Source organism: Mustela putorius, unplaced genomic scaffold (genome assembly GCF_011764305.1).
Source record: "Mustela putorius furo isolate JIRA1106 unplaced genomic scaffold, ASM1176430v1.1 tig00003834_pilon_pilon_pilon, whole genome shotgun sequence".
Classification (NCBI taxonomy): domain Eukaryota; kingdom Metazoa; phylum Chordata; class Mammalia; order Carnivora; family Mustelidae; genus Mustela; species Mustela putorius.
Window position 1 is genome coordinate 128423265 of NW_025421987.1, and position 27155 is coordinate 128450419.

At 41.9% G+C, this 27155-nt stretch overlaps 2 protein-coding genes across 7 annotated transcripts in view; one reads left to right on the plus strand and one right to left on the minus strand.

The window, feature by feature from the left end:
- The window catches only part of ULK4 (unc-51 like kinase 4), a 653086-nt gene extending 650687 nt beyond the window's left edge, over positions 1 to 2399 (plus strand). For all 4 annotated transcript variants that reach the window (XM_004754228.3, XM_013057115.2, XM_013057114.2 and 1 more), the window contains one exon: positions 2226 to 2399. In XM_004754228.3, the coding sequence (XP_004754285.1) occupies positions 2226 to 2289 (64 nt within the window). In that variant the 3' untranslated portion in view covers positions 2290 to 2399. The remainder of the gene's footprint in view (positions 1 to 2225) is intronic.
- Positions 2400 to 7098: 4699 nt separating this feature from the next.
- Positions 7099 to 27155, minus strand: part of CTNNB1 (catenin beta 1) — a 39353-nt gene continuing 19296 nt past the window's right edge. Inside the window, exons 2-16 of one of the 3 annotated variants that reach the window (XM_004754227.3) lie at positions 20456 to 20516; positions 19792 to 20019; positions 19340 to 19593; positions 18954 to 19192; positions 18663 to 18864; positions 17425 to 17569; positions 14195 to 14298; positions 13767 to 14105; positions 13340 to 13498; positions 11531 to 11650; positions 10770 to 10920; positions 10559 to 10680; positions 9405 to 9465; positions 8168 to 8388; positions 7099 to 7705 (exon numbers count right to left, since the gene is read on the minus strand). In XM_004754227.3, coding sequence (XP_004754284.1) covers positions 8180 to 8388; positions 9405 to 9465; positions 10559 to 10680; positions 10770 to 10920; positions 11531 to 11650; positions 13340 to 13498; positions 13767 to 14105; positions 14195 to 14298; positions 17425 to 17569; positions 18663 to 18864; positions 18954 to 19192; positions 19340 to 19593; positions 19792 to 20019; positions 20456 to 20468 — 2346 coding nt within the window. In that variant the 5' untranslated portion in view covers positions 20469 to 20516 and the 3' untranslated portion in view covers positions 7099 to 7705; positions 8168 to 8179. Of the gene's footprint in view, positions 8389 to 9404; positions 9466 to 10558; positions 10681 to 10769; positions 10921 to 11530; positions 11651 to 13339; positions 13499 to 13766; positions 14106 to 14194; positions 14299 to 17424; positions 17570 to 18662; positions 18865 to 18953; positions 19193 to 19339; positions 19594 to 19791; positions 20020 to 20455; positions 20517 to 27155 lie in introns of all 3 variants that reach the window. The other 2 variants (XM_004754226.3, XM_004754225.3) reach the window with 2 other exon arrangements.

The window sequence follows — 27155 nt, forward strand, 5'->3', positions numbered from 1 at the left end:
GGGATACCTGGAGTGGGGGGATGTGATGAGATGAACCTCACAAGGAAGGTGTGGCCAGCCCGTGCACACATGGATCCACTGTCACCACCTCGCAGGGGTTTGGGCAGGGCTGGGGCAGGACTGACAGCACAGGCTTTTTTCCTTGGCCACATCTTCAGGGAAAACAGAAACTGTGCAGCAGACTGTTTGTCACCCAGAAGTTGACAGTGAGGTGAGCCTCCCAGTCCTCAGCTCTCTGCTCTGTATGTGCAGTATGTCCTAGAAGTGAGCTTCACAGCCTGGGGCTGCCCTGTCGCCCAGCAGCACATCACACACTGTGAAGGTGGGAACCGGGATCTCAGTGAAATAAGGGCTGCAGGAAGGGTTCATCTCACGGTGACACCACCCACGCACACCGCCTAAACTTGAGAGGTGGTAGCAGGTGGGGGTAGGGTGGGCAGAGCTTACAAGTTGTTACACTAGAACTGAATTGTTAATGCCAGGTGACCAAAGGAAAAATCATGGAAGCAAGAGCAAGCTGACCCAGGCATCCATCCTGCAGTCAGACCGTGTTGATGGCTGCTCACTGTGCGTAACAGTGCCAGAGCTGGGCTTGCATCAGGTCACTGTCCCCAGAGCTGAGGGAAGTGGTAGGGGCTACAGTCCCCTGAACTTAAGCTGCTCTCTGGGTCCTAGGGAGAAGGAGCCACCTCCTAAGGGATACTGGGACATCACTGGGCACACAAGACATGGAATGGGTGCTAGTGTTTCCTGGTGGTTGGTTTTCAGAACCACGGTGTTCTCTGTATTCTGGTTCCTGCTGTTTCGGGTTCAGTATTAATTGGAAGAAAAAGTACATGGCTGGGGCATTGCTGAGAAGCAGTCTGTGGGGATGCTATCTCCTAGACTACCCCAGTCCCTCTCAAGTTTAAGCCAAAGAGGTAGTTTATCTGTGGTTTCTCTGAGGTGAGGGGGTGAGGAACAGGCTGGCTTTGAGGGGGCTCCTCCTCGCTCTGCTGGGTCCCTGTGGGGTAAGGAATGGATAGTGACTCCCCAAGCTGGGCCACAGGCCACCTGCTGGACCGCTGTGTGAGGACCATGTGGCATCTGTCCCCAGAGACCTGTTTTTGTGCCATGGTGAAGCCACTCTGAGCAGATGTGTGCCAAGGAGGGTCCAAAGGGTTGAGTGGAGAGCACCAAGTACCCTTCCTCTCCAGTGCCTGCCTCTGGGAGCCCTCGCCCAACAGGGGCTTCCATCTGCCTTGAGGCCAAAGCCAGCACCTCTCGGCACTGGACCCAGATTGGGACCAAATGTGTCAAAACATAGCTCAGTGCTCCACAAAGCTGGCCCAACACTGCAGCAACTGAAATGTCCATACCAGGCAGATCTCGAGTTGGGTTGGGGAGGGTGCTGCTGCGAAGTTGTCTTGTTTGGGTCTCATTCTGCTGGCCCAACCAAAAGAGTTCTTCTGAATGAGTGGATGGCTGGGCTCTCAGTTCCATTGTGGTCTTCCAGAGGTCAGTGTACCCTCCATGCCAGTTACTGGGGCCTCTGGGCTGCTCCAGTGGGCAGGATGGGCGGCAGGACTCCACCAGCCTAGCCTTGACGCAGCCAGGACCAGGCAGAGCTCAAACACCACAGCCCCGTCCACTGTGACCCACCTCTTACGCAGCACCCCCACCCCTGGTTATTGGCCAAAGCTCGATCTCTGTGTAGTCAGGAATCTGCCATGAGCTAATTTTATACTTCAAGGTAGTGCTGTCTGTCCTCCTTTTCCTTGCTAACAGTTGTGAAGGCACAGGTTTAAATGTGTCTGTTTGTTCCAGTGGCTCGATTGCGCATCCACATTTATGAGAGTAAGAAACTCAGAGCCTCCTGGCTGACTGGCCTGGAAGCAGCAATAGGGAGCAGGGAGAGCCAGCGTCGGAAGCAGGTCTGGATCTTGGCCCTCGTGCCCAAGTCAGCTGTAGGCCGGCTCTCTGGGCAGGCCTGTTGCCGCAGGACCTGGGCTAGGCAGGGGCTGGCTGCTGACTTGCCTTTACAGCTCAGTGTCAGCTGGGGGGGAGTGGGGGCTGAAGGGTTCTCACCTTGAGGCCCTGAAGCCCGAGTGTCCTGTTTCTGCACCTCAAGGTGATACACAGGTCTGGCCCATCAGGTACTCCAGTATGAGAGGCTGGCCCCTTTGGAAGAGGGCACATTTTGCCCTGGAGGTGGCTAAGTGTTTTTGCTCTGGTTTTTCTCACAGTTCATCTGCGGACAGTGTGGTGGCTTCCTTGGCCCTGGAAATCCTGCAAGCTGTTGGACATTAGGCAAGAAGGCACTGGGCACAAGCCTGCTCTGCAGCACCCACCCTTGGCTGTGCACATTCACCACATCGCCACCCATAACTCTGGACCTAATAAAGTAGGCTGAACCAGAACCTTCCGGTTGAGGTGTTCTCACTAACCCTGGGCCCCAGGAAACCCACTGAGAACAGAGTGGTTCCTTTATTCCTGAGGGATGCATCTAGAAGCCATGGGTTTGCTGGCTGTTCTGAGAAGGTGCTTTCCTGCTCTGTTGTGTGCTAGGTAGCCTCCACAAGTCTATGCTAATCAAGGAGATGAGAAGCCACAGTCCTTGGCCTGTGGTGTCTGTGGACATTTTTCTCCAGAGAAGATTTAAAAGACAGGACTAGGTGTGAATGCTCCCCCAGCCACAGCTCCAGAGCAAGCCTCTGAAAGCTAGTTTTAGTCTCGTCTTCCCACTTTTACCTCTGGCTTCTTTTCATTTCAGGGACAAACTGAATCCAAGAATCCTGGGAAGGGCTGGGCAAAGCTCCACCAACAGACAGGCAGTGCGAAGTTTGCCTAAAGGATGCAAAATGCTTTAGAAATCCCAGCATCCTTGAAGGTCTGCCCATTTAGGTGTTGTGATCAGGGCTGCGGCGGGGGGGGGGGGTCTTCTACTTTGATGCTAACTCCTGCCAATTACCCCCTTACCCTTATAACCTTCTCAGCTTCTTCCTGTGTTCCCTCACACATATGCTCTTAAACCTTCTACGTATGTAAGAAGCCCGTGGAAATATTCGGTGGACATTGCAGTTAGGTGCTGGGACTGTGGTAGTGAGGCAGGCTTACTCTGGAGTCTGGCCTGGAAGGTGGGGGTGGTCTGGGCAGCTCAAACCACATCAGCAAGCTGAGGCCCTTCCTCAGCCTCTCTGGGGCCTGTATCTCCATCTGTAAAAGGAAACTCGCTACCACTGTCCCAAGCCCAGATGGGATCCTGCCCCAGACAGCAGCCACCATGTACAGGGGGAATGGGTAGGATAAGCACAAGGGGGCACACAGGTGGCCCCATCCACCGCATCACGGGAAGCTGGTCATGTTGTCACCAACAGCCCCACTTTATCACGGTCCAGGAGACTACTACATGGAAGTCTGCCAGCTTCCATGTGGCTTTGTAATGAGAACAGCAGCTCTGTGCCCAACTCTACCAAGGGCGTGTATGTGTTACCTTACTTACTTGCCATCACAACCTACAAAGCAGGCCGCCTTAGCTTCATTTCCTGAAAGAAAACAGGCTCAGAGGAGCCAGTCCGACTGTCCAAGGCCCCAGAGTCTAATTGAACAAAGGATCTGACCACAGCCTTTGTGTGCCCCTTAGCGGGACAGCCAGAACTTGAGCTGGACTAGTTACAGCACAAGAGTGGCCTACCCAGGAGCAGGCAGTCTATTTCCATCTCTCCTAGCCTACTCACCGCCTGTGATCCCGGGGTGAGGGAGCAGCCGAGGCCTGGCCCTCGTCTCCCTGCTTTCCCAGGAAACAAATCTGTTCTCTCCCTTCATTCAGTTCTTGGGGAAACTGCCCTGGAGTTCTGTGCCTGCAGTCTTCCCAGAAGGTATTTCAGAGCACTGGAAGATTCTGCTTTACCCTTTTTAGTTGAGCATGGAGGAATCTTTGCCGTTTGAGGTAAAACAAAAGTTTTAATATTCTAGAATGATTTTGTTGAATGGACCCTTCTTGGCCTGGGGCCCCTCAGCATTGCCTTTGTCAGATAAAGCTATCTGAGAAGGTAAGGGACAAGGAGAGCTACTGCTTGGCCTAAGGTGCCGGGGCACGGAGGAGAGCCCATGGCAAACTTCACACTGACATCCTGGAGTTAGGGGATCCTTTTTATGATTCTCGTGAAGGTGCTAAGTGGAAAGCAGCAGCCCAGGTCCCACTGAGCTCAGACATAGGGGATAAGAACAGGCTTGGCTGGGTGGGCACCACCCAGCCTAACCCTTCCTTGCCCTCCCCATGTGAGGCCCATGCCCTCACATTTGGCTTCCCAGGCTGTCTCCAGTTCTACTCCCCTGGCTCCTGACCCATCTGAACTCCCAGGATTCTGGCAGTGGCAAGGGGCCCAGACCCAGGCACCTACAGCCCTCATTCCCCCTACCTCCGTGCTTCAGCTATTTGCTCTTTAACTGGCTACAACCATCAGCTGAGCCTCTTCAGGGACAAATGGGAGTCACAAGTTGCAGAGTAAATTAGGGAGCAGGAGACGACCCACTGAATGGTTGCACAGAACTACCTCTCCCTCGCATCATGAGCAGGACCAAAGCTTCAAGACCTTAACTTACAGTCTGAGAGCAGGGGACAATCATCGGGGCAACTAAGCCTGTGGTTCTATAGGATGCAGGAACAGAATTTACTCTTACAGTACTCTGTATTCTCTAGCTCTTCACGGCTCCCCTATTTCCCTGGGACTTTTCAGATCTCATGAAGTTTCAGGTCAATTCTGTGACCACACGCAGGCTTTATCCCTGTGACACGGCTCTCAAAGTGGGAACTCTGTGGGCTAAAGCTCTTGGCCAAGATGAGAGAGGAACTGGGTCTCTCCTGTCTTGGCTTGAAGCAAGATCCCCTTTTTACTCTCTCCCCTGGTGACAGAATCTATGGATATATAGAAGAGCTGACATAGGAGCTTCAGGAAGTAACTGGTAGGGATATGGGGCATGTGGGGGACAAGACAAGCCAAAGTTTAGGAAGCCCTGAAAGCCTCGAGCCTTCAAGCCTTCCCTTCCTGAGGAGGGAAGTATAGGGATGAGAAACAAGAAGTCACAGCCCTGAATGAGGACCACGAAGGTGTGGAGTTCTGATGTGACCTGGAGTCTTTTAAGCCCATTTTAGGGCCCTTACTATTGAGGTGGTAGAGGCAAGCCTGTCCCCTGCCTCTAGCTCCCTTGTGGGGTGGGCAGGGGCAGGGGACTCCCCCCCCCAGCACGGAGTCCGAGGAAAAGGAAGCACCATCTTCTCAGCCTTGACCCTCACTCTGCAATTACACCTGGTGGGTGACTCACTCATGGTAACGTAAGGCTGTTTTAAATTCTCATCTATCAGAAAAAACTGCAATCAACTGGGCACTCTCCACTTTATAAACCAAACAGCATGATTGAGACCTGTTTTTACTACAGAAATCAAAACAAAAATTGAAAAGCAGTAGGATCTTTCACTGTCAACGACTCAATCAGAATGAAGCCTCATATCTAGAACATGTTCCCACATGGAAGAGAGCTGCATTCTTCAGCTTAGTGTGGTCACTGCAATGGGATCAAATGTCTTAGGTGCTCTTTATCCCCAGGTAACCACTATTCTGATTTCTGTAGTAATCCAATCTCCTCCTTTTGTTTTTACCATCCAGGGGTGATGTCCCCCAAACAGTTTGCCCTTTTATTTGATCAGTGAAGTCCTACAACATGCATCTGTGACTTGCTTTTGGTCAGTACTGTTGGCAGTATCCATACACTGCCTGCCATGTGAAGCTGTAGTTCTCTACTGCAGGACAGCGGTTATCAGACACATGGGTTGTCGAAAGCTGTGTTCTCCCTAGGCATAGTAATGGAGTTCGAGGCAAAAGAAAAACCATTAATACTGACCCTACTTGTCTTTAAAATCTTTGTGGGTCATGGATTTTTTCCTTCTGCACTTTTTTTTTCCAAATGGCTACCACCTGTTCCATACCTTTACTAAAAAGTCCCTCTTTTCACACTGACCTCCAGCGCTTCCTCTCAAGTACTATGTCCACATCTTCCCTGTCTCTGTGCCAGTAACTGCCAGCTACTTCTTCCCTTCTAGTTAGACCTGGACCACTGGCAGAACAAGTCTTCCCCCTCATTCTTTCCAAGTGTCTTGGCTATTCTCCTGGCCCTTTGTATTACTGAATACTTGCAGAACCACCTTACTGAATCAGATTAAGTTTACATTTTTAAGTAGAACTTCAAAAACTACATTAAGCAAAGCCCTGAAAATGTCTTCCAATTTTAAGATGTTCTTTAAGTAAAACACCCTGCTGTGATATGTTGTGTGAGGCTGCTTACTGTACTGGCATGGTTCTGTCATGCACTGGAAGGAACCTGAAACCAACCACCTCAAGAGGTATAGGGTCTCCTCTCCCACCCGTTATACTTTAGACCACAGTGGCTTTCACAAAACTTCATCCAAAGGGAAGTGAACATGTTTATCTAAGTCACGATCTTAAATAAAAATACCTGGTAACTCAACACCTTTCCCTAAGCACAAAACACTTTCGCTTTTTCTAAAGACCAAAATACAAGTCTTAACAGGTCTACTGACTCTGCCCTGAGGGATGAACTAAGGCTTGAAGACCTACCGCCAGGATGACAGGATTACCTGGCAGACAGGTGGAAGGTGGCTCATTCTGGTCTGATTATGTTCAAGATAAACATCATCACCTAAACCATCTTAATTTTCAGTTCAAAGTGGAGTTGAAGGAATTCCCCTCTCCAAATGAGTCACATTTATGTGAAGGTGCTTGAAATCCAAATCCAGGTAGTTAATTCATTAATACCTTAATAGAAAGGAACCATCTGATGGTGTCTGGAGTGGGGGTTATCTGCTGTTCAGTTTGGTTCTATGGAGCCCAAAGACCACATGACAAGCCTCTGAACTGAGGTTTCTGGTGCAATTTAACCCAGGGTCCACTGTTAAAGAAAGTTGGCAACAACGCCATCTGGATGTAAGGCTCACTCTCTCATTACAACTTAAATTATTTCACTATGTGTGTTTTCCTCAGGATGAAGCTGAATAACTATTGTCACAAACTGTTTAATGACAAGGAGAAAAAGGTGACACAATTGAATGAATTAAAAGTTTAATTCTGAACCATTTTTATAACCGCATTTTTCTCTTGAAGCATTGTATCACAGCAGGTTACAACAACTTTGGGATAAAAGGCAAATGGTAAACTGTCCAAAACAAGGTTCCAAATAACACCTCTTACTGATTTACCCTACCCATACATATCCCAAATAAAGTTTTTGATCAAAAAACATGAAATAGATCCACCTGCTTATTTTAAGCATATTAAAAAGGAAACTAATTAGACCATTTCTATTTGTCTATTTTATACAAAAAGGCTACACAATGTTACACTTTATTCAGATTACAATTAGAGTGATTATGAATTAGTGTTCTACACCATTACTCAATTCTTAAAAATTAGAAATTGCTGTAGCAGTACTCACTATAACTTAACACTACGAGAGACTTAAAAAACTAACAGTTACTGCAAAAAAAAAAAAAAGCTACTTCAAAGCAAGCAAAGTCAGTACCATTACAGATATTTTAAAAAAAAAATTTAACAAGCAAGGCTAGAGTTTGATAAATTCCATATCTTGTGATCCATTCTTGTGCATTCTTCACTTCTTGAGTCACTCCCAAAATCCATTTGTATTGTTACTCCTCGACCAAAAAGGACCAGAACAAAAAGTTTACTTCAATTGTTCCCATAGGAAACTCAGCTTGGTTAGTGTGTCAGGCACTTTCTGAGATACCAGCCCACCCCTCGAGCCCTCTCAGCAACTCTACAGGTCAATCACAATGCAAGTTCAGACAATACAGCTGTATAAAGAGAGAAAGGCTGCTATTAATGTTTAAAACAGCAAATGTTACTCATTTGAGTATTAAGTTGCAAAAGCTGTGGCAAAAAACATTAAAGTTAATAACTTCCACACATGACCACTTAACCAGAAATCTGAGAACAGTCAAATGTTCTAAGACATCTCCTTTCAAAGTATGTATCTGTTTTCATGGCAGATTTACAAATAGGCCTAAACCACTCCCACCCTACCAACCAAGTCTCTCTGAAGTTCTGTAGGCAGAGTAAAAGTATTTTACCCAAACTGGCTTTTTAAAACTTCTTACCTAAAGGATGATTTACAGGTCAGTATCAAACCAGGCCAGCTGATTGCTGTCACCTGGAGGCAGCCCATCCATGAGGTCCTGGGCATGTCCCAGATCTGGCAGCCCATCAACTGGATAGTCAGCACCAGGGTGGTGGCCACCCATCTCATGCTCCATCATGGGGTCCATCCCCAAAGCATCCTGGCCATATCCACCAGAGTGAAAAGAACGATAGCTGGGATCTAGAGGAGTCAGGGTGGACAAAAGGGGCAAGGGACAGAGGGAAAGAGGAGAAAGACATTAAAATTAACACTAAGGCTAGGCCTTCAATGGCATCAAACTTGTCTCAGAAAGCAGGCCTTTCTAGACTCTTCAACTTCTAGCTTTCTTCAACGAAGTAATTACTCAGTGCCAGGCCACCCACAAGGCTATACGAAGTCTGTTTTCATGAGAGGCAGACCAGCCGGTTCTAACCACACCATCCCGCTTACCACTGAACATTTTGTGTTTGCTTCAGTAGAGATGTAAAATCTCTGAGGAGGGGCAGCAAGCAGTCTACTGTATGTATGACTGCCCAAGCATCAACAAGTCATGGGCAAGAGATAGAAGCAAGGTGGTCCGGCGCATATAACCTATTTATTGCAAAGTCCAGTGATACAAAGGTACTGAGAAAACGCAAGCTGCCGTTTCCAATGAAACCTTTACAGGTTGACGTTTATGTTTCTGTCATGTGAGACACCTATGAGCCTCGGTGGCCTGCCTAATACTTACGTTTATAATCTCACTGTTCTACTTGTTCACAGTCTACCCCCATGCTCCATCTCCATTACCCAGATCTGAATGAGCTTTTCAGAAAACCCTGATAGCAGAACTACGCAGATCCACCCCAGATCTGAGCTTGGAGCCAGAGTTCCTCATACTCTCAATTCCTGGGTGGACTGCAGATACAGAGATGATAGGTTCTCTAACCAAAAACGGGACTACAAAAGCAACTTGTCATGCTCTTGCACTGCAGAGGCCCAGTAGTCATGACACACATTTGTTGGTGTGATCCTGCCGCCTACTCAGCGTGCGGCTCCAAATTCCCTAGGCTCCATGAGAGCTACTGTTGCTGACTCTGGAATTTCAGAAGTGCCTTTAACTGCTGCTACTACTTTCCTGCCAACACTGGTTTCCCAGATGAGGAAACCAGCTCTTCTGATAAAGCTTTGGAACCTTAGCTTGACTTGGAATTAATAGATAAACCTGAGACACATACCATCCTGGCGATATCCAAGGGGTTCTCCCTGGGCACCAATATCAAGTCCAAGATCAGCAGTCTAGATAAACAAGTACAATGCAAAGAAGCAAAATGAAAATGAAAATTCTCAAGTATACTAATATTCTGAAAACATATTTTCAGATTATAGAAGGAACAAAGAATTTACAGAAATGCTTCAAACTCCACCCCCCAGAGATGAACCTGTCACTGTACACAGTATTAAAAATATTCATTAATTTGGGCACCTGGGTGACTCAGTGGGTTAAAGCCTCTGCCTTCAGCTCAAGTCATGATCCCAGGGTCCTAGGATCCAGCCCCACATTGGGCTCTCTGCTCAGCAGAGAGCCTGCTTCCCTTCCTCTCTCTCTCTGCCTGCCTCTCTGCCTACTTGTGATGTCAAATAAATAAATAAATCTTAAAAAAAAAAATCACTAATTTATTCTTTCAGTAAATATAACAGTCAACAAAATGGGCAAAGTGTCTGCCTCAACAGGAGTTGCTAACAGGATATGTCCTATCAAAGAAGATTTTTAGCCCCAGCACCTGAAAGGGGAAGATGAGGAGAGGAACAGGTTTGGGGAAGTTCACAGCCCAAGCTGGAACATGTTAAGACTGCCCACTAAAAACCCAACTAACATATTACTCACTATTTGGCAATCTACTTTTCTTTTTCACCTAACAATCTACAGCATCTCTTTGCATTCATACAATCCACTGTATGACTATATAGCATAACTGAATAAATTCAGGGTGGTTCTAATGTTTCAAGAACAATTCTGTACTGAAGACAAATTCACAGAAATTCAAATAGAAAAGTAGATGAAAATTTGAGAATTCAAACAAAGTATCAATAAATTGACCTCCAACTAAAAGAGTGCCTCTTTCCTTAAAAGGAAAAATATTCCTTTGTGGAAAAGATGCTTTAACCTGGTAACTTTTTCATCCATCTCCCTCACAAATTCTAATGTGAAGCAGCATTACTTGTTTGTTCTTAATAGGCTGTTTAAAGTTGTGGTTCTTCCTCATAGCAGCTGCTAAGGTAGCAGAAAGGATGAATATTCAAGCCAAGGACACAGTCAATGCAAATCAATGTGTACGAACATTTGAGTGGAAACTGCACACTACCGCATACACATGTCCACATGGCCTACCTCATTCCAAGCCATTGGCTCTGTTCTGAAGAGAGAACTGGTCAGCTCAACCGAAAGTCGTTTCTTATAATCCTGTGGCTTGTCCTCAGACATACGGAACAAAACAGCAGCTGCGTATGTTGCTGGAAGAGGAAAGGAAAAAGGCCCCTCAGGAAAAGCTGAGGCTCTCCTATGTACACCAGCTAAAGGTTCTGGTTCCTCTCGCACTTACCTACACCTTCGTTCCTAGAGTGAAGTAACTCTGTCAGAGGAGCCGTGGCTCCCTCCGCTTCGATGGCTTCTGCGGCCTCTTTATCCTGAGCAAGTTCACAGAGGACCCCTGCAGCTACTCTTTGGATATTTTCAATGGGAGAATAAAGCAGCTAAAGAGAAAAACACAAACAAAACCTACTTAAATAAAGAAAAAACATGGCAAGCGCCGCACTGTGTGGCAAACACTCCCACTGCAGAGAAAGCAAGGTGTCTGCACTACTTGTATTAAATCCTATTCTCTAACTGCTCAGGTATGTGATGCTCTGGAGCACTGGTTTTCTAGATCACTTCTGGCTACAAAACCTTTCCTCAGCAACAGTTTTAGTTGAGCTCAGATGTGGCAAACCAGGAGGTGGCTGGAGATCTGTGCTTTGGCAACCGAGGCCATCTCTCCTACCTCCAAAGCTCAGCACCTCTAAAGTGGAGTATCACTCTTCTTCAGGCTCTAGCCCTAGTATTTCTCCTACCACCCAGGGAAAATGAAGGGACTTTTCATAAAGTTAAACGTACTAGATTAAAAGGACACTACACATTGAGATTCCATTTGTCATTTATTGGCAGGGGATGTGAGCAGAGTGTTGTCATTTTATAAATGGAGAGAGATGAAAAATTGCCCCATTTGGTCCCTAATTTTCTGAAATCTTGCTTAATCATTAAAATCCCTGAAATTTTACTTATAGACTTATAAAATCTAGAACCCCTCACATGAAACCAACATACCTGCACGAACAATGGAATGGTATTTAGTCCTCTGATTACGATTCGGTTGTGAACATCCCGAGCTAGGATATGAAGGGCTCCAGTACAACCTTCAACAATTTCTTCCATACGGACCCCCTCCTACCAAAAGAAACATGGTAAACAAATTGGGCATTCTCCTCTCTAAACTTTATAAACAGAAAGGCTTTCTATAGCAGTTCTTTGACTAGTTATTCCCATTATACATCCAAAATTCTCCAGAATTTGCAACTGGTTTAGGAATGAAGGATTCCATGCAGATGAACGTTACTGAGGTGGGGGAAACCTCCTGACGGCACTAATTCCTAGCTGCACCACCCTCCCCCCTGCCCCACACATACTACGCACAGCAAATAGTGCTTTGACATACTCTGAATCCCAAAGATAACTTTCTTACAGTCTAGATACCAACCAATTTTTTTTTATTAAGATTTTTATTTATTTGAGAGAGAGAGAGAGCATGAGAAGGGGGTGGGTCAGAGGGAGAAGCAGACTTCCTGCCTAGCAGAGAGCCCAATGCGGGACTCAATCCAGGGACTCTAGGATCATGACCTGAGCCGAAGGCAGTCGCTTAACCAACTGAGCCACCCAGGCACCCCAAGACACCAACCACTTTCGGTAAAAGGAATATATAAAGATACACAAATATGGCAAAGTTATACACAGACTGACAAGTGCTTTTCTTCCATATGCTCCATTTAGTTTTGTGTATCAGGTGAAAATCAAGCAGAGTTTTATCACCAACTGCTAAATTTCTATTGAGCTGTCAAGTGGAAGATCCACTCTTTTCCACCTCCAAGACTGATTGCTGGTCTCTATGGAAGAAGGACGTTAGTTTTTGTTAATGTAGGTACTCACAGCTTTTTCCCTGTTCCTGAGTTTTAAAAAAGGTAATGATTCTGCTACTTTTAGTGACATTTATAAAAACAACTTGATTTTTAATAAAGACACAAATATTCCTTTTTTCCTAAAGAGTTAAAAGGTATCTTTTGCATTCTTTTAAGCCATTATCATGGAGACATGCCAATACCAAGAGTAACAAATGGATAAAGGCCCTATCATGAGTGTGTACACATAACAACTAGCCAAGAAGAGATGCCCAAAATCTGTTCTGATAGGCTCTTGTTTTCTAAAGTAACCTAATTCACAGAAAGCGAAAACTCTCTGAAGATCTGAATCTTCAGAAATAAATTTGGAGGAGTAAGTCCTGAAGTGTCTTTAGATACTTATAATGAAGCTGGTTTGTAAAAGACTGCAAACCTGACATCAAAGCTCTAGGCTGAGATTATGGGTCAAGATATCAGAAATGCTACTACTTATTCTTGAAATTTGTTAGTATTCTTAGGTCTGTAAAAAAGGTTTCAATCATTCCTGGAAGAGACAGTAAACTTATATACTTACAGGCAAACTCATGTTCTAATGGGGAATAAGGGCTCTGAAATCAGATGGACTTGGATTCACATTACGGTTCTGCTGCTTTCTAAGGTGAAACTCCCCATGGATTAAATGAAAACATTATAAGAAGTGCCTAACCCCACAGCAGTACATCACAACTATACTCTCTTTGTAAGACTGATGATGCAATGGAAAAGTCAAAGGCTTCACTATGAGCCACATTATTCCTTATTCTTTTCTGCAGCCACAGAAACATGTCAGTTTTTTTTTTAAACCATTAGCAAATAGCCCTGCAGCCAGGAAAATGGAGGGAACCAATGACCGAAGACGTTCAGGATCCTATGAATTTATGCATTCCTTTTAAATAGCCAAGTGTCACTATTCAGATCTACCTACCACAAACTGCTGCTGTGTTCCGCCCATAGATGTACGGCGCTGGGTATCCTGATGGGCACGAACCAGCAACTGAACTAGTCGCGGAATAGCACCCTGTTCACGCAGAGGTGCATGATTTGCCGGACAAAGGGCAAGATTTCGAATCAATCCAACAGTAGCCTGTAGATAAGAAAGAATAAATAACAGGCCTGTAACTCAACAAAATCATCATCTTAGCCTAAAAGACCCACCACACTAATAAATCTATTGGTGTCACCTGAAAGTAGCACAGACTAAACAAATACATCGGAACCCCATCCGGGCCATACCTCCCAAGTACTAAGGAACGGACTTGTACTTGACAATCTATTATGCTTAGATAGCTCTCCAAGAGCTAGAGGTGGCTCATTTTCAATTCTGCAACCTTCTATTTTGCTTGACAGTTTACCTTTATCAGAGGCCAATGGGATGGAGGGTGCAGGAGTTTAACCACAACTGGTAGTCCATAGTGAAGACGAACAGCATTCTGAGCCATCTCTGCTTCCTGGTGTCGGCTGGTCAGATGACGAAGAGCGCAGATGGCAGGCTCAGTAATATCCTCCCTGTCACCAGCTCGAAGGACAGTACGGACAAGCGCCTCTATACCACCCACTTGGCAGACCATCATCTTGTTCTTATAATTATTGCAAGTGAGATTAGAAAGAATTCCAGCTGCACAGGTGACCACATTTATATCATCTGAGCCCAGAAGCTGAACAAGGGTCCCAAGAAGACCTTCCATCCCTTCCTATGGACATAAAAACAAATGCTCAGTACCTATTCATCTTACTTATTAGTTCTGTCACCAAGGCACTGGCATACTCAATCAAAATTTACCTGTTTAGTTGCAGCATCTGATAGATTCCTAAGAGTCCAAAGACAATTCTGAACAAGACGTTGACTTGGATCTGTCAGGTGAAGCCCTAAAGCTTGCATTCCACCTAGAATGTGAAAAAAGATCTAAGGTGATGGCCATTAGCTGGTAATTCCAATCAGCACTGTCTTTTCTAGGCTTAGAGAGTATCCCTCTATATTGCCAAAGCTTATCCCCTCCACCTAAGTCCTTTGTTTCATTTGCTAGGACATTGCTCAGTTCCCCCTTTCTTTTCCAATTCACCTCAATTAGTGACAACTTCTGTTGAGTATCTATTATTCTTTCTCTATGTGGAGAAAGCCTTCATTATCTCCACTGTCCCTCTTAGATAATATTTATATTGTTTATTTCCTTTCAAACATTCAATCGTCTCAAAATATTCACCTATTTTGAGATGAAGCTGTACCAGTGAGCAAAATACTCCAAGGTCCCCACTCACATAGAGTTTATAGTCTAGCTGGAGGCAGACAATAAATAAGTACACACTTAATAAACTGAAACTACATAGTATGTGAGATGGTATTAAGTGCTATGGAAAAAAAAAAACACAAGATGGTGGGGGCTACAATTTCAAGTAGTGTAATTAGGTCACCTCAGAGTGAAACTGAAGCCTAAGCAAAGACCTGAAGCAGCTATGTGAGACCAATTCAAAAACGCACTGGAATGCTTATTACGAGAGACTCTGTGGAACGTACTGACTCCAAAAGTATGTGCCTGAAAGGTTTGCAACCTTTCGCCACTTAGGAGCCTAAGGAAGGACACTTATAGTGGTTAAGTCTAAATAGAAGCTCACTTTCCCACACAATGGCCTAACTTCACCCATCTCTCTCCTACTGAAGTCCCTTCTGAATGTCCTGAGATACTTTCCCTTGACTCCTTGTTCATCTGTTCAGGTCTGTTTTACTTTTCATTTTATTATTTTTAAAAAATCATACGTAGGCTCCATAACCAATATGGGGCTTGATTTCATAAACCTGGAGATCAAGAGTTGCATGCTTTACCAATTGAGCCAGCCACGTGCCCCTTTCGAGATTCTGTAATTTTAAAACACTACTTCCTCTACCTCCACTACAGGACAAGGATCATCCCCATCTGGTTCCTTCCTCATAACAGCTCCAGCTACTAACAAACAGAATGACCTGCAAAAGGCTGATGCCCAGTACTTGTTCAATGACTACCTTCTTTCCCACAAAGATTTCATTCCCTCCCTTGACTCTTCACTCTCACAGGGTGTATTCTTAACCCCAAATATCCCATTAGAACAGCCTATAGACTTTAAAAGCACACAACTGTATTCAGCAGGTCTAAGGGAAAAGTCCTATGCAGATGCCTCTGATGCACACATCCACTTTCCTCGTAAGCTGACAGGTCAACTTGGAAATCTCTAGCCCAGTCTTCCCCTGCATTTTAGGACCATACACTTCTACCCACCTACTGCCGTCTCGGTCAGCTTCTTAAATTATCTTGTTTCAAATCTTTACCAATCCATTCTGGTAGTTGCATTTATCTTAATGGTACCAATGTTCTCCCCACCACAAACCACATCGGGTTGCACCTTTAACCCCTAAGTTATTATATTCTATGGGTTCTTTTGGAAACCTCAAAACCGTCATCCTTTGCGGTGTATTTTTAATAACAAACTGTTTCGTTTGTAGAAGTCTGTAACACATCTCTGTGGCCTGGTCTGCTTGTCTTTGGTCATTCAAACTGTCACACACTGTTAGTTATTAATATTCCAAAACACCACACTGTGATGCTGTGCCACCGCTTAATAACCATCAGTAACTTCTCATTTTCTATGAAGACAAAGGCCAAATTCTTCAGCATAACCTTAAGGTACCCTTTAGAATTTGGATCCCACCTAGTACTGCAAAATGAACTAAATAGTCTACATCTGTGGTTCTAAAGCTGGAAAAAAAGCACAAATGAACATCGTAAAGGTCTAGAAAGTCCTATAAGATATGGGCCCTTATCTAACCTCTCAATCTCATTCTGGGCTACTCACCCATTACTCATTAAATTCTAGTTACACACACTTCCTCTTTAGCACTTAGAGATTAACAATCTTTTTCTCACTTTCAGGACATAGCACATGTTTCCTCTCTCTGCCTGGAAGGCATCTAATCTCCACTTCTCATATAGCTAACAGGTGCCTTCTTATCCCGCATTCCCATTTTATGTCCCCTTCTCAGGCAAGTACCCCCATCCCCATTAATTCTGTATCAGTATTTGCTGTTTCTCACCCTACACAGAATTCATTCTAAGTTGTAATGCCCCCATCTTTTGCATATTTTTGTCACCCTCACCAGAATGGAATAAATACAGGGACTGTATCTGCTCTATCCCATGTATACCACATGCTTATTTTAGTGCTTGAGACACAGATGCTGAATGTTTTCAGAACACACAAATGAACATCAGAATAACCTGGCTAACTTCTTAAAATGGAAGATACCTAGGTCTTCAGTCCCATATACATTTCCAGCTACCCACCTGTCACTGCACTCCACGAATTCTGATTATGTCCAAAATTCTGCAATTTTTGCAAGCACTCCTCATATTTCTGGAATAGCTGGCAGAATTTTATCTCCTTGCTGAGTATGAATGCAGCCACACCTGTCCATCCCAGTGTCAGCTGCCATCCTGTGTAATCATAATGCCCCTCTCTCCCACAAATTCTCAAGTAAAATTATTCTCAACAAGTGAGAAAAATAGGTGTTACCAACCCTACGCTTTACTCCCAGTATTTTCTTCTATTAAATGCTTTCATATTTTCCTTCTTCCAGTTGTGATATAAAGCTTGGTTTAAGAGTCCAGGTAGATCCTGTTAGGTGGGTTACAAAAAGGAGAACTGATGCTAGGTAGTTAAAGAATAACTGTAGCCTTGTGATAAAAAAACAAAAGGCCCTAGTTGGTCCACCTATTCCTTTCCTCTGCTACTGACATGCACACAATATAAACTACCAAGTATCAGTCATCATTTTTGATGGACAGTAAGAACTCTGCCTAAACTAGGCCTAAACAGCACCAATGCAGGTGTCAAGCAGCACATATACTTTGAATGTAATCTTGGGTGCAAACTGGTTCTATTCAGTTTCAGCCCACTAAGGTCAAGGAGTATTACCCTTTTCCTAATACAAGTAATCTAATCAGAACTGCAAAATGCTGTACATATGACACTCAGAATACTTACCTGCTTCTACAATAGCTGGTTTATTACTAGAGCAGACAGACAGCACCTTCAGTACCCTGCTTGTGGTCCATAGTAGTTTCTCGTAAGTGTAGGTCCTCATTATATTTACTAAAGCCTGAGGTCCACCACTCGCCAGAATGATCAGCTAGAAAGATAAACATGTTGTTAGCTATGGAATCTTCACCATATGACGAAGAAAAGCCACATTACCCACCTATTTTATTAAAGAAGCATTTCAGCCAGCTTGCCACTGACCTAAATGTATTCCTGGACCCCATAACCCAGATCCCCAAACTGAAGCCATGTTTAACCCCTCCTTCTACAGCATTCCACTCAAATTCAAGTATTCCAGTACTCCCAAGAAATAGCAACTCTGCCCCAATTTTCTTCCTCCCGCACTGGTCAAAGCAAAAGAAACAAAGAGAAACCATGTTGGTATGCAACAGTAATGCCCAGATAGTCATGCTATATCAAAGTGGATCTGTTGAAAATCTGAACCAGAATAGGCACTTAGAACTCCTAATGATTCGGCTCTTGGCTTTTCCTAATTGTTATTCACCTACTTAAAATGAGGTATCATAAAATAATCATTCATTCTTGTCCTTTACTTCCCTGCATACTCCCACCTCCAAACTATCCTGATTTTTGAAAAACAAATCTCATCACTTCATGCCTCTGCTGATACTGAACTGCTCTCCATTACTCTTTGAACATTTTCCACAAAGCCCTGCAGAACCTGCACTGCTGATACCTAAGTCTCATCTCAAACCTTTCCTCTTCACACTTCATAAACTCGTCCCTCTCTTTCATCAGTAGGACTTTCCAAGGTGTCGTTTCCTTTCTCTGACCTTCACCTAATCAGTCTCTCCTCATCCTTGAGAGCTGAACTCAATGATCATTTCCTCCTACAGGTCTCCCTGAACCTTCGAAACAGGGTCTAGTTCACATACAAGCTCTTATAGCCCCTCTATTTCCTTGGAATACATTAATTAAATAGTAATTACGTTATTACCTCAGTGCCTATCACCCACCTAAGAATGAAAGCTCTAAGTCTGCCTACTTTATCCCTATCACCTTGCTTCATACAGAAAAATACTTAAAGAAAAAGAGATGTCCAATTTTTTTTCTAGTATGTATACAACAGGTGAAGCATACAAAGAATGTGCTAGAGTCTACAGAAGGACAGGACACTGGATTCCCTAATGCTCCATGAACCACATTCAGAAAAGTACTTTTACCTTGCTTTCTTGATTGCCGTAAGCTAAAATCTGAAGGCAGTCTGTTGTAATAGCCAAGAATTTAACATTTGTTTTGTTGAGCAAGGCAACCATTTTCTGCAGCCCACCAGCTAAACGCACTGCCATTTTAGCTCCTTCTTGATGCAATAAAAGGTTGTGGAGAGTTGTAATGGCATAAAACAACACAGAATCCACTGGTGAACTAGGAAGAGGAAAAAAGCCTCATCAGAAATGCTGTGATGGCACTCTTCTCCTTCTTAGCTTCAAGCACTGTGACCATGTTTTTCTTACCCAAGCATCTTCACCAGGGCAGGAATGCCCCCAGACTTAAAGATGGCCAGCAATCCCTCACGATGATGAGAAAGATTGTGCAAGGTCCCAGCAGTACAGCGAGCTGTTTCCACATCATTTGTATTCTGCATGGTGCGTACAATAGCAGACACCATCTGAGGAGAACGCATGATGGCGTGTCTGGAAGCTTCCTTTTTAGAAAGCTGATGGACCATAACTGCAGCCTTATTAACCACCACCTATAATGTATAGGAATCAAGAAACAGCATTAATTTTCAAAAACATGCCTTTCAAATACTAAAGACTGATATTGGTGGACATTCAGAGGCTCCTTCCTTGAGAGCTTCCTTCAGAGCAGATTAAAAGCTAGCCATATCGTTACTTACCTGGTCCTCATCGTTTAGCAGTTTTGTCAGTTCAGGGATTGCACGTGTAGCAAGTTCTGCATCATCTTGATAGTTAATCAAATTTACAACTGCGTGTTTCAGCATCTGTGATGGTTCAGCCAAACGCTGGACATTAGTAGGATGAGCAGCATCGAACTGTGTAGATGGGATCTGCATGCCTTCATCTAGAGTCTCAGGGAACATTGCAGCTCGCACCCTCTGAGCTCGAGTCATCGCATACTGACCATCAATATCTGGGAAAGATAAATTCAGCACTCACAATCCATAATTCAGCATTCACCTGAATTTGTGCTACCCTAAGTGGTAAGGTAACAGTGCAATCACTCCCCTCTTTTACCACACCATTTTATTTAAGTGATTACATGGTAACTGTTTTAAGAATCATTCTCAAAACTGTCTTCTGACTTTTACTAAGGCAGTAACACTCTTACCAGCTACTTGTTCTTGAGTGAAGGACTGAGAAAAGCCCTGCTCCCACTCATACAGGACTTGGGTGGTATCCACATCCTCTTCCTCAGGATTGCCTTTACCACTCAGAGAAGGAGCTGTGGTAGTGGCACCAGAATGGATTCCAGAGTCCAGGTAAGATTGTTGCTGCCAGTGACTAACAGCTGCTTTTCTGTCTGGCTCCATGGCCATGTCCAGCTCCATCAAATCAGCTATAAAAATCAAACAGCATTAGTATTATCACCACAGAAATGTTATCTTCATTTAAAAATCTGTTCATATGACCCACTGAAATATTGTTAGGAATAGTCAAATCTGAAATTCAGCCAGTAACAACAATGATAGCCAGGATTAGCTCAGTGATGAAATATCTACACTCTTAGGGGACCACCACCTAACAGTTACTCACTGAATTAGTGGAAGAATGGTACTGCATCCAAACTCCAGAAGCAGTCATCCAGACTAGATTCCTGCTGGTGGCTTGTTTGCTATTTCACCAAGCCATTAGGAGGAGTAAGCAGAAAATGGAGCAAAAGGTAGCCTGACAAGTAAGCAGGGAGAGAGTAAAGCAAGGGGATCTGAGCCAGACTGGGTTAATGGAAATGAAGCAGAGCCCTGATTCAGGAACTAAAGGCTTATGATACAAACCTTGGGTAGCCATTGCCCACACAGGATTTTCAAAACCGTTGTATGGTATGCTTCAGATACCCTAGAAGAGTTAATCATGTCATTAGGATTTAATTTTAAATTAATTTAATTTATAATCTTATAAATTTTATTTATATTTTACTATCAATATAAAATTTTAATAAAATATAGATTAAATAATAAAATAAAAATAAAAACATATATTAATATTAAATATTTGTATTTTATTATTTTGAAGTTTGTTTTTAGTACTTTTCAGTCACTAGGATGGCCTCCTAAACATCATGGACTACATCCATGAAAAGTCCCAAATCTCCTTTTATCATAAATGTGAGAATGAAACCCAGACTCTACAGTCTCTTCCATACCCTCAACCACAGCTCCACCACTGCTGAACCTTGAAGTAAAAATTCCTCTTTAATAAGAACCTCTTAAGTAGAAATACAAATTCGTTATTCAGTATGTCAGAAAGTATAATTATTTTTGCAGATACAGAAAATTTATAATGAAAGTCAAGGTGGGGAGGGGGGAAACTACTCAAAATCAACTCCTCCTTGAGTTCCCAAAAGCCCTTTGTTCCTTTTTAACTTCATTCACTGAGAAATTCAGAGATCTTTCTAGCCAGTGGAATTGGACATGGGATTTAAAAAAAACACCAGATTTTCACTGAATGGTTTTTCTTTCCTGATATAATACAATGCCATCTAAAATACCTTCACACAGCAGGTTTTGGTGACTGGATCATACACTCAATTTCAGGTCTTTTACTAAAAAGTAAAATTACTTTTCAAATGCAAGTTTGCAACACAAAAAGCACCTTTTTGGTTAAAATTTTTTCTAGCTCAAATTTATAGCAACGATCTTTTATAAATATTACTGACTAATACTGTTTTGATCATTATAAAAAACTTAATCATATATATATATATATAAAAAAATATATATATAAAAATCTTAGCATCTATGTTTGTCTTCTGGCTTTACTGTATAATAGTCAAAAGAACACTGAATCACATGGGAAACTACCTGCAAATGAGAACTGTTTAAAGGCTCATGGCCACTAGATATTCCTAATAAAAAATTTCCTTTATCACAAAGGATTCCCCTAAACAAGCTTATCTTGCACTACAATTACATATTGGGTTTACCAATATGTAGAGATATGGACTAAAATACTTAAGTGTGAGGGGCACCTGGATGGCTCAGTAGGTTAAGCCTCTCCTCTGCCTTTGGCTCAGGTCATGATTTCAGGGTCCTGGAATTGAGACCCGTGTCGGGATCTCTGTTCAGTAGGGAGCCTGCTTCTGCCTGCCTCTCTGACTACTTGTGATCTCTGTCAAATAAATAAATATTTTTAAAAATGAAAAATAGAGGGGCGCCTGGGTGGCTCAGTGGGTTAAGCCACTGCCTTCAGCTCGGGTCATGATCTCAGGGTCCTGGGATCGAGTCCCGCGTCGGGCTCTCTGCTCAGCAGGGAGCCTGTTTCCTCCTCTCCCTCTCTCTGCCTGCCTGTCTGCCTGCTTGTGATCTCTGTCTGTCAAATAAATAAATAAAATCTTTAAAAAAAAAAAAAAATGAAAAATAGAGTTAAAAAAACACTTAAGTGAGAAGTGTGTATTTTATCAATGTAAAAAGGAGTCTAAAAAGTTGGAAACTACATTCTAAAGTCCTATTTGATCTATCTAAAGGAAGTGTGTATTAATTATTCCTGAAATTGCTCTTCTAGTTCTAGATTTTCGTAACCACAAAGATCCCCTGACACATAAAGATGACAAGAGTTGTGGATACAATTGTTTTAGTGTCCATGGCAGAAACAATTGACAATCTTTGTACACAGCAAAATGAAGGACAGAAAATAATAAAGGTGGTTCCTGTCAATAAGTATCTTTTAAGATACCAAGTGGGATTATGTGTTTAAGGTTTTGATTCAGAGTAGGGCATAGAAACTTGCTTGAATTTTTATGAACATTCTAGCATACACAAGTGATCTACAGACCACACTTTGAGAAATACCAAGTTCTTCACTAATCGATGCTGCATTTTAGCTTTTATTCTTCTGCCTCTCTGGAAACTGAGTTCTCCAGTCCAGTTCCCAGTGTATTTCTGGGAAAGGCGACCTAACACGCGTTCTACATTGAGCGCCTCCTTTGGCTAATGAATGCTACAGGGCTCAGAAACAAACTAGTCACTATAATATACATAAATAGTATGTGTTAATCAACTGTTTATGCTATTGGTAAGGCTTCTGGTCAGCAGCAGGCTATTAGTAGTTAAGTTTTTGGCAAGTCAACAGTTATATGCTGTTCTTCAAGGATCTAGTACACATGGCTTCAAGGAAAAAAAAACATTTATAGTTTAGTACTGTTTCCTTGTTGTTGATGCAAAGACAAAACATTAAGTCATGTTACTGCATAAAATCTGTTTATAGGGGCTGATCTGTAATTTGACTGTAATCTATAATGATTTTATGGAAAAAAGCAAGCTGCTATTCCAAACTTACAATATCAATTTGTATGTTGGGGACCTGTAAATACTATTATTTTTATAGCACTTAAATTTTATGCAGCATACGAAAAAATTATTCTTGTTCTTCACTACAATCCTATGTGTGAAGGAGGCCAAGTGTCAATCCAGCAGGCTGAGAAATAGAAAGTAGGAAGGAAAATGGGGATTTACATAAGCAACAGTATAACCAAATCACTCCTACATTACTCTGCAGACAAATCAAAAATTTCCAAAAATATGAGAACTATTCATTTTAGAATTTTCTTTAGAAACTGAATATACTGTCTAAAGAGAACTAGTCCAGCATCTTGCCCAAAAGGAGAGCCTTCCTCAGTCTTCCTCTGGACAGACCTTTCAGCCCAAGGGTTGGCTTCCCCTCCACCACACCCTGCCAATCATTAGGGGCCCAACAGATCAGAAAACCCTCCAATATCAAAGGAAGAAGTTCAAGAAAAATCAACAGAAAAACTGACTCCAGAGTAACACAGAATTTTTAAAATGGGTTAAGGGTGGGAAAGGAAACAGAACGTTTCAATTTATTATTTTTGGAAAAACCCTCTTAAAACATTAAGGAGAAAGATGCTCAATATACAAAAGAGAAGAAACAAGATGATCAACCTAGATGATCAAAGTTCCAACCACTGGGCATTTCAGAAAGAATTAGGAGAAACAGAAATAGGGAAAAGGCTATTAAGTTCCAACTCAAGATGAAGGGGGGATAGTGCTAATGAATTATGAAGTACTAAATGATCCCAGATGCAAGTAATCACTAACTACAGACTACATTACAACGCCTTCTGTCCTGCCAGCTTTACCACCACCAAGTGGTACTTTAACAAAGAAAGAAGATTGCCAGGATCGCCAATTTTTCCAGTTTAGTAGGTAACGGATTCATGGATCCTTCCTTATTTATTTTTTTGTTGTTGTTATTTAAACATGTACTCTTTCCAGTTATCTCTAAATTTATCTATTTTTGATTTAAAAATCTATAAGGTTTTAATAAGATATGGACTTAAAAAGATATATCCTTTATATGTTAATAATTTCTACCTAGGTGAAAGTTCATCTTGATCCAGACCTTCAAAGTATTGGTCAAAGTATGGTCAAAGTATTACCATAAACATTTTCCTTCAGCTTTTCTAACAGGACTACTTAAGCATTCTAGGCTTTTCTTTTTTCTTATTAGGAAAAATTTCAACTATTCTGGAAAGTAGACACAACTCTACAATGAACACCAACATCACCTATACTTAATGACTGTTGGTATTATGCAATATTTGTGTCCTCTCACAGAATAATTTCAAAGTACATCACATGCATTAGTTCATCATGTGGCTACAAAAAGGGTTATTTTTTTGCAAACCAGAAAATTTTTTATAAAAGATTAGCCTTACTAGCTGCTACTCGATTCACAAAAAGTGAACTGGAGCCTCTACTTTAAAGTACCTTGTGTACTTTAAGTGGCCTTCTGTCAAAGTCTATGTGAGAATTCTTAGTATGACACAGGTTTCACACTGAAGTTTACTTCTCCAGTTCCCCTCAGGACAAAACATCTTAATTACCTGAGAGTTCACAAAATTTGAGTATTACTAACTAGGAGAAACTTTGCTATGTAAAAATAAAGCAGATGTATTATAAAGCCACATTTTTATACTGGCAGTTCATGCAAACAACTGACTTTCCAAAAACCCGTACTGAAAGAACCAAGGCCAATCACTTAACTCTGTTTTTTTAAATAAGAAAACACAACTTGACTTCAGGAACATAAAAAACTTATGAAAAATCCTCAGGGATTAAGAATAGTTCTAAGTAAAATCTGCTTTGTAAATCTAAAAGCATACACATATGCATTTTTATTAACCATCCCTACTAATACCTTGCCAATTAAAAAATTTATAGTCTCCTCAAATCTTCCTGTTTGCACACTTTTTATTCATCAGGAACACTTCTAAATCACAGCTTGCTCCAGTTTCCTTCCTACTTTTACTCCTCAGCTATGTCTGAGTATTCTGAGGAGTCTTCCTATACCAGCTGATAAAAAACAAGTATCTAATGACACTTTTGCTCCTTCAAACTCCTTAATATTAATGGCCTTTGTGTTATCTTTAAATACATTGGCATAAAAATGACTACCAGAATATGAACTGTGATTAGGAAAAATTAGGACATTACCCAAATGATCTCTCTTCTTTTTATTGTCTTCTCTATTCTCTACCCTACCTATAAAGTAATACATATATATGCTTAGTATAAAATATTTTTGTCATTTGCATAATAATGATACACCATTAATGACACTTGGTATATTTAGTCTTTTATAAATTTACTATTAGATATTCTTTTAATATAAACACGCAAAACCAAATTCCTCGTATTGTACACATTAACAAAATATTTTCATCTATACTGCATCATTTATATGTAGTATAATGTAACCAAATCTCCCATTCTTGAATATCTAGTCCTCCCCCATTTAGTTTGCTATTCAAACAATGCTGAATAAAAATCTCTGCATATGAATGATTCTCTTAGTTTCTTCCATGGGAACTGCTCCACTACTGGGTTAAAAGGGTAAGAATTTATAAGGTCTTTGATACACAGTTCCATAATACTGATGAAGCATAAGCAGACATTTTCACAGAAGGCCCTGTATAAGTGGCCAGCCTACGAAGCAAGGTATGCAGCCATCAACTGTTACCTCCAGACAACCTGTTATAGCTGTGTCCATCCATCTAATGTACACACCACCCAAGTCTGCAAGTTTTTCTAAATTCTGAGATTAAATGCTTAATTTGTTTGTTCACCACATGTAGCTTTTTTGGCTTGCCAGATTCTTAATGCTGTCCTTTTATATTTTTATAAAGTACATGCAGATGTTATAAAAAGCTCCTTAAATAATCGCGGATACAGCATATTTATGCCTCCTGTGTATATCTGAAAATATGATTTTATACTTAAAATAATTTGACTATGGTAATATCCTTTACACTTCTGATATATCCTTAGTCTCACCGATAGCTTTGCACAGAATTTTAGGTAACATTATCTGGATCCTTCATAAAGAATGTTTTATTTTATTTATTTAAAGATTGTATTCATTTATTTGACAGGGAGAGAGAGACAGTGAGAGAGGGAACACAAGCAGGGTGACTGGGAGAGGAAGAAGCAGGCTCCCCGCAGAGCAGGGAGCTCCATGTTGGGCCTCAATCCCAGGACTGGCATCATGACATGAACCAAAGGCAGGTGCTCAATGACTAAGCCACCCAAACACCCCAAAGAGAATGTTTTAAAACACACTTTCACTTTATTCACTCTGAACAAATCACTACAAAAATCAGCCTATATTAAGCTATATTAAACTAAGGAAGCAAAAAGATATTTTAAAACACAGCTATTTCAAAGTACATAAGTACATAAGAAATAGCCACAAGCACGTTTTTATAATTTCCAAATATAATTTTATGCCAGCTAAGTTAAAAAACCAAAATGTTTAAGACTGCTGATGCAGTAAAAGTATGACTACATGCTAGCTTCTTAATATGTGGGTGCAAAGGGAATCAGGAATGAAGGGTATTAAAGATGCCTTCAACCCTTCAAGCATTTTTAAAAAATCAAATAAATACCTCAAAATTACATATATCTCTTAATCTGGGTCACCGGTGAATACATGACTATTTGTTACATTATTCTCTATATCTTGCAGAGCAAAAAATAACTGGTTAAAAATAAGGAAATAGCTCTACACTGGTATTTCAGGTAAACTCCAAATATGATTTCAAAATATAAGAAAATCTTTGTACTTCAGTATTTTCAATTAAAGTGGAACTATTCAGAAAAGACACAAGTATTTCATCTACACTTTTGTCAAACCAACTAAACCTAACAAATTCAAGTCTCAAAGATGAGGATAAAATAAATACTCCTGTCTCCTTAGAGGCAGCAGTCATAAAAGCTAATCAGCAGGCCACCAGTCTATTTTATAAGGCTAAAAAGTATAAGCTATGTGGGAGGGTCTCTGTTTCCTGAAACTGAAAATCTTGTTTCTCTCAAGTTCACAAAATGATGATTAACTAAATACTTTTTAACTTGAGGATTTTCTTTGTTAACACTCTAGAGACATTTTTACACCCATTTTAAGGTACAGTGTGGTAACGCTGCTGAGAATAGTTCACAGTTCAACTAGACTTTTAATAAA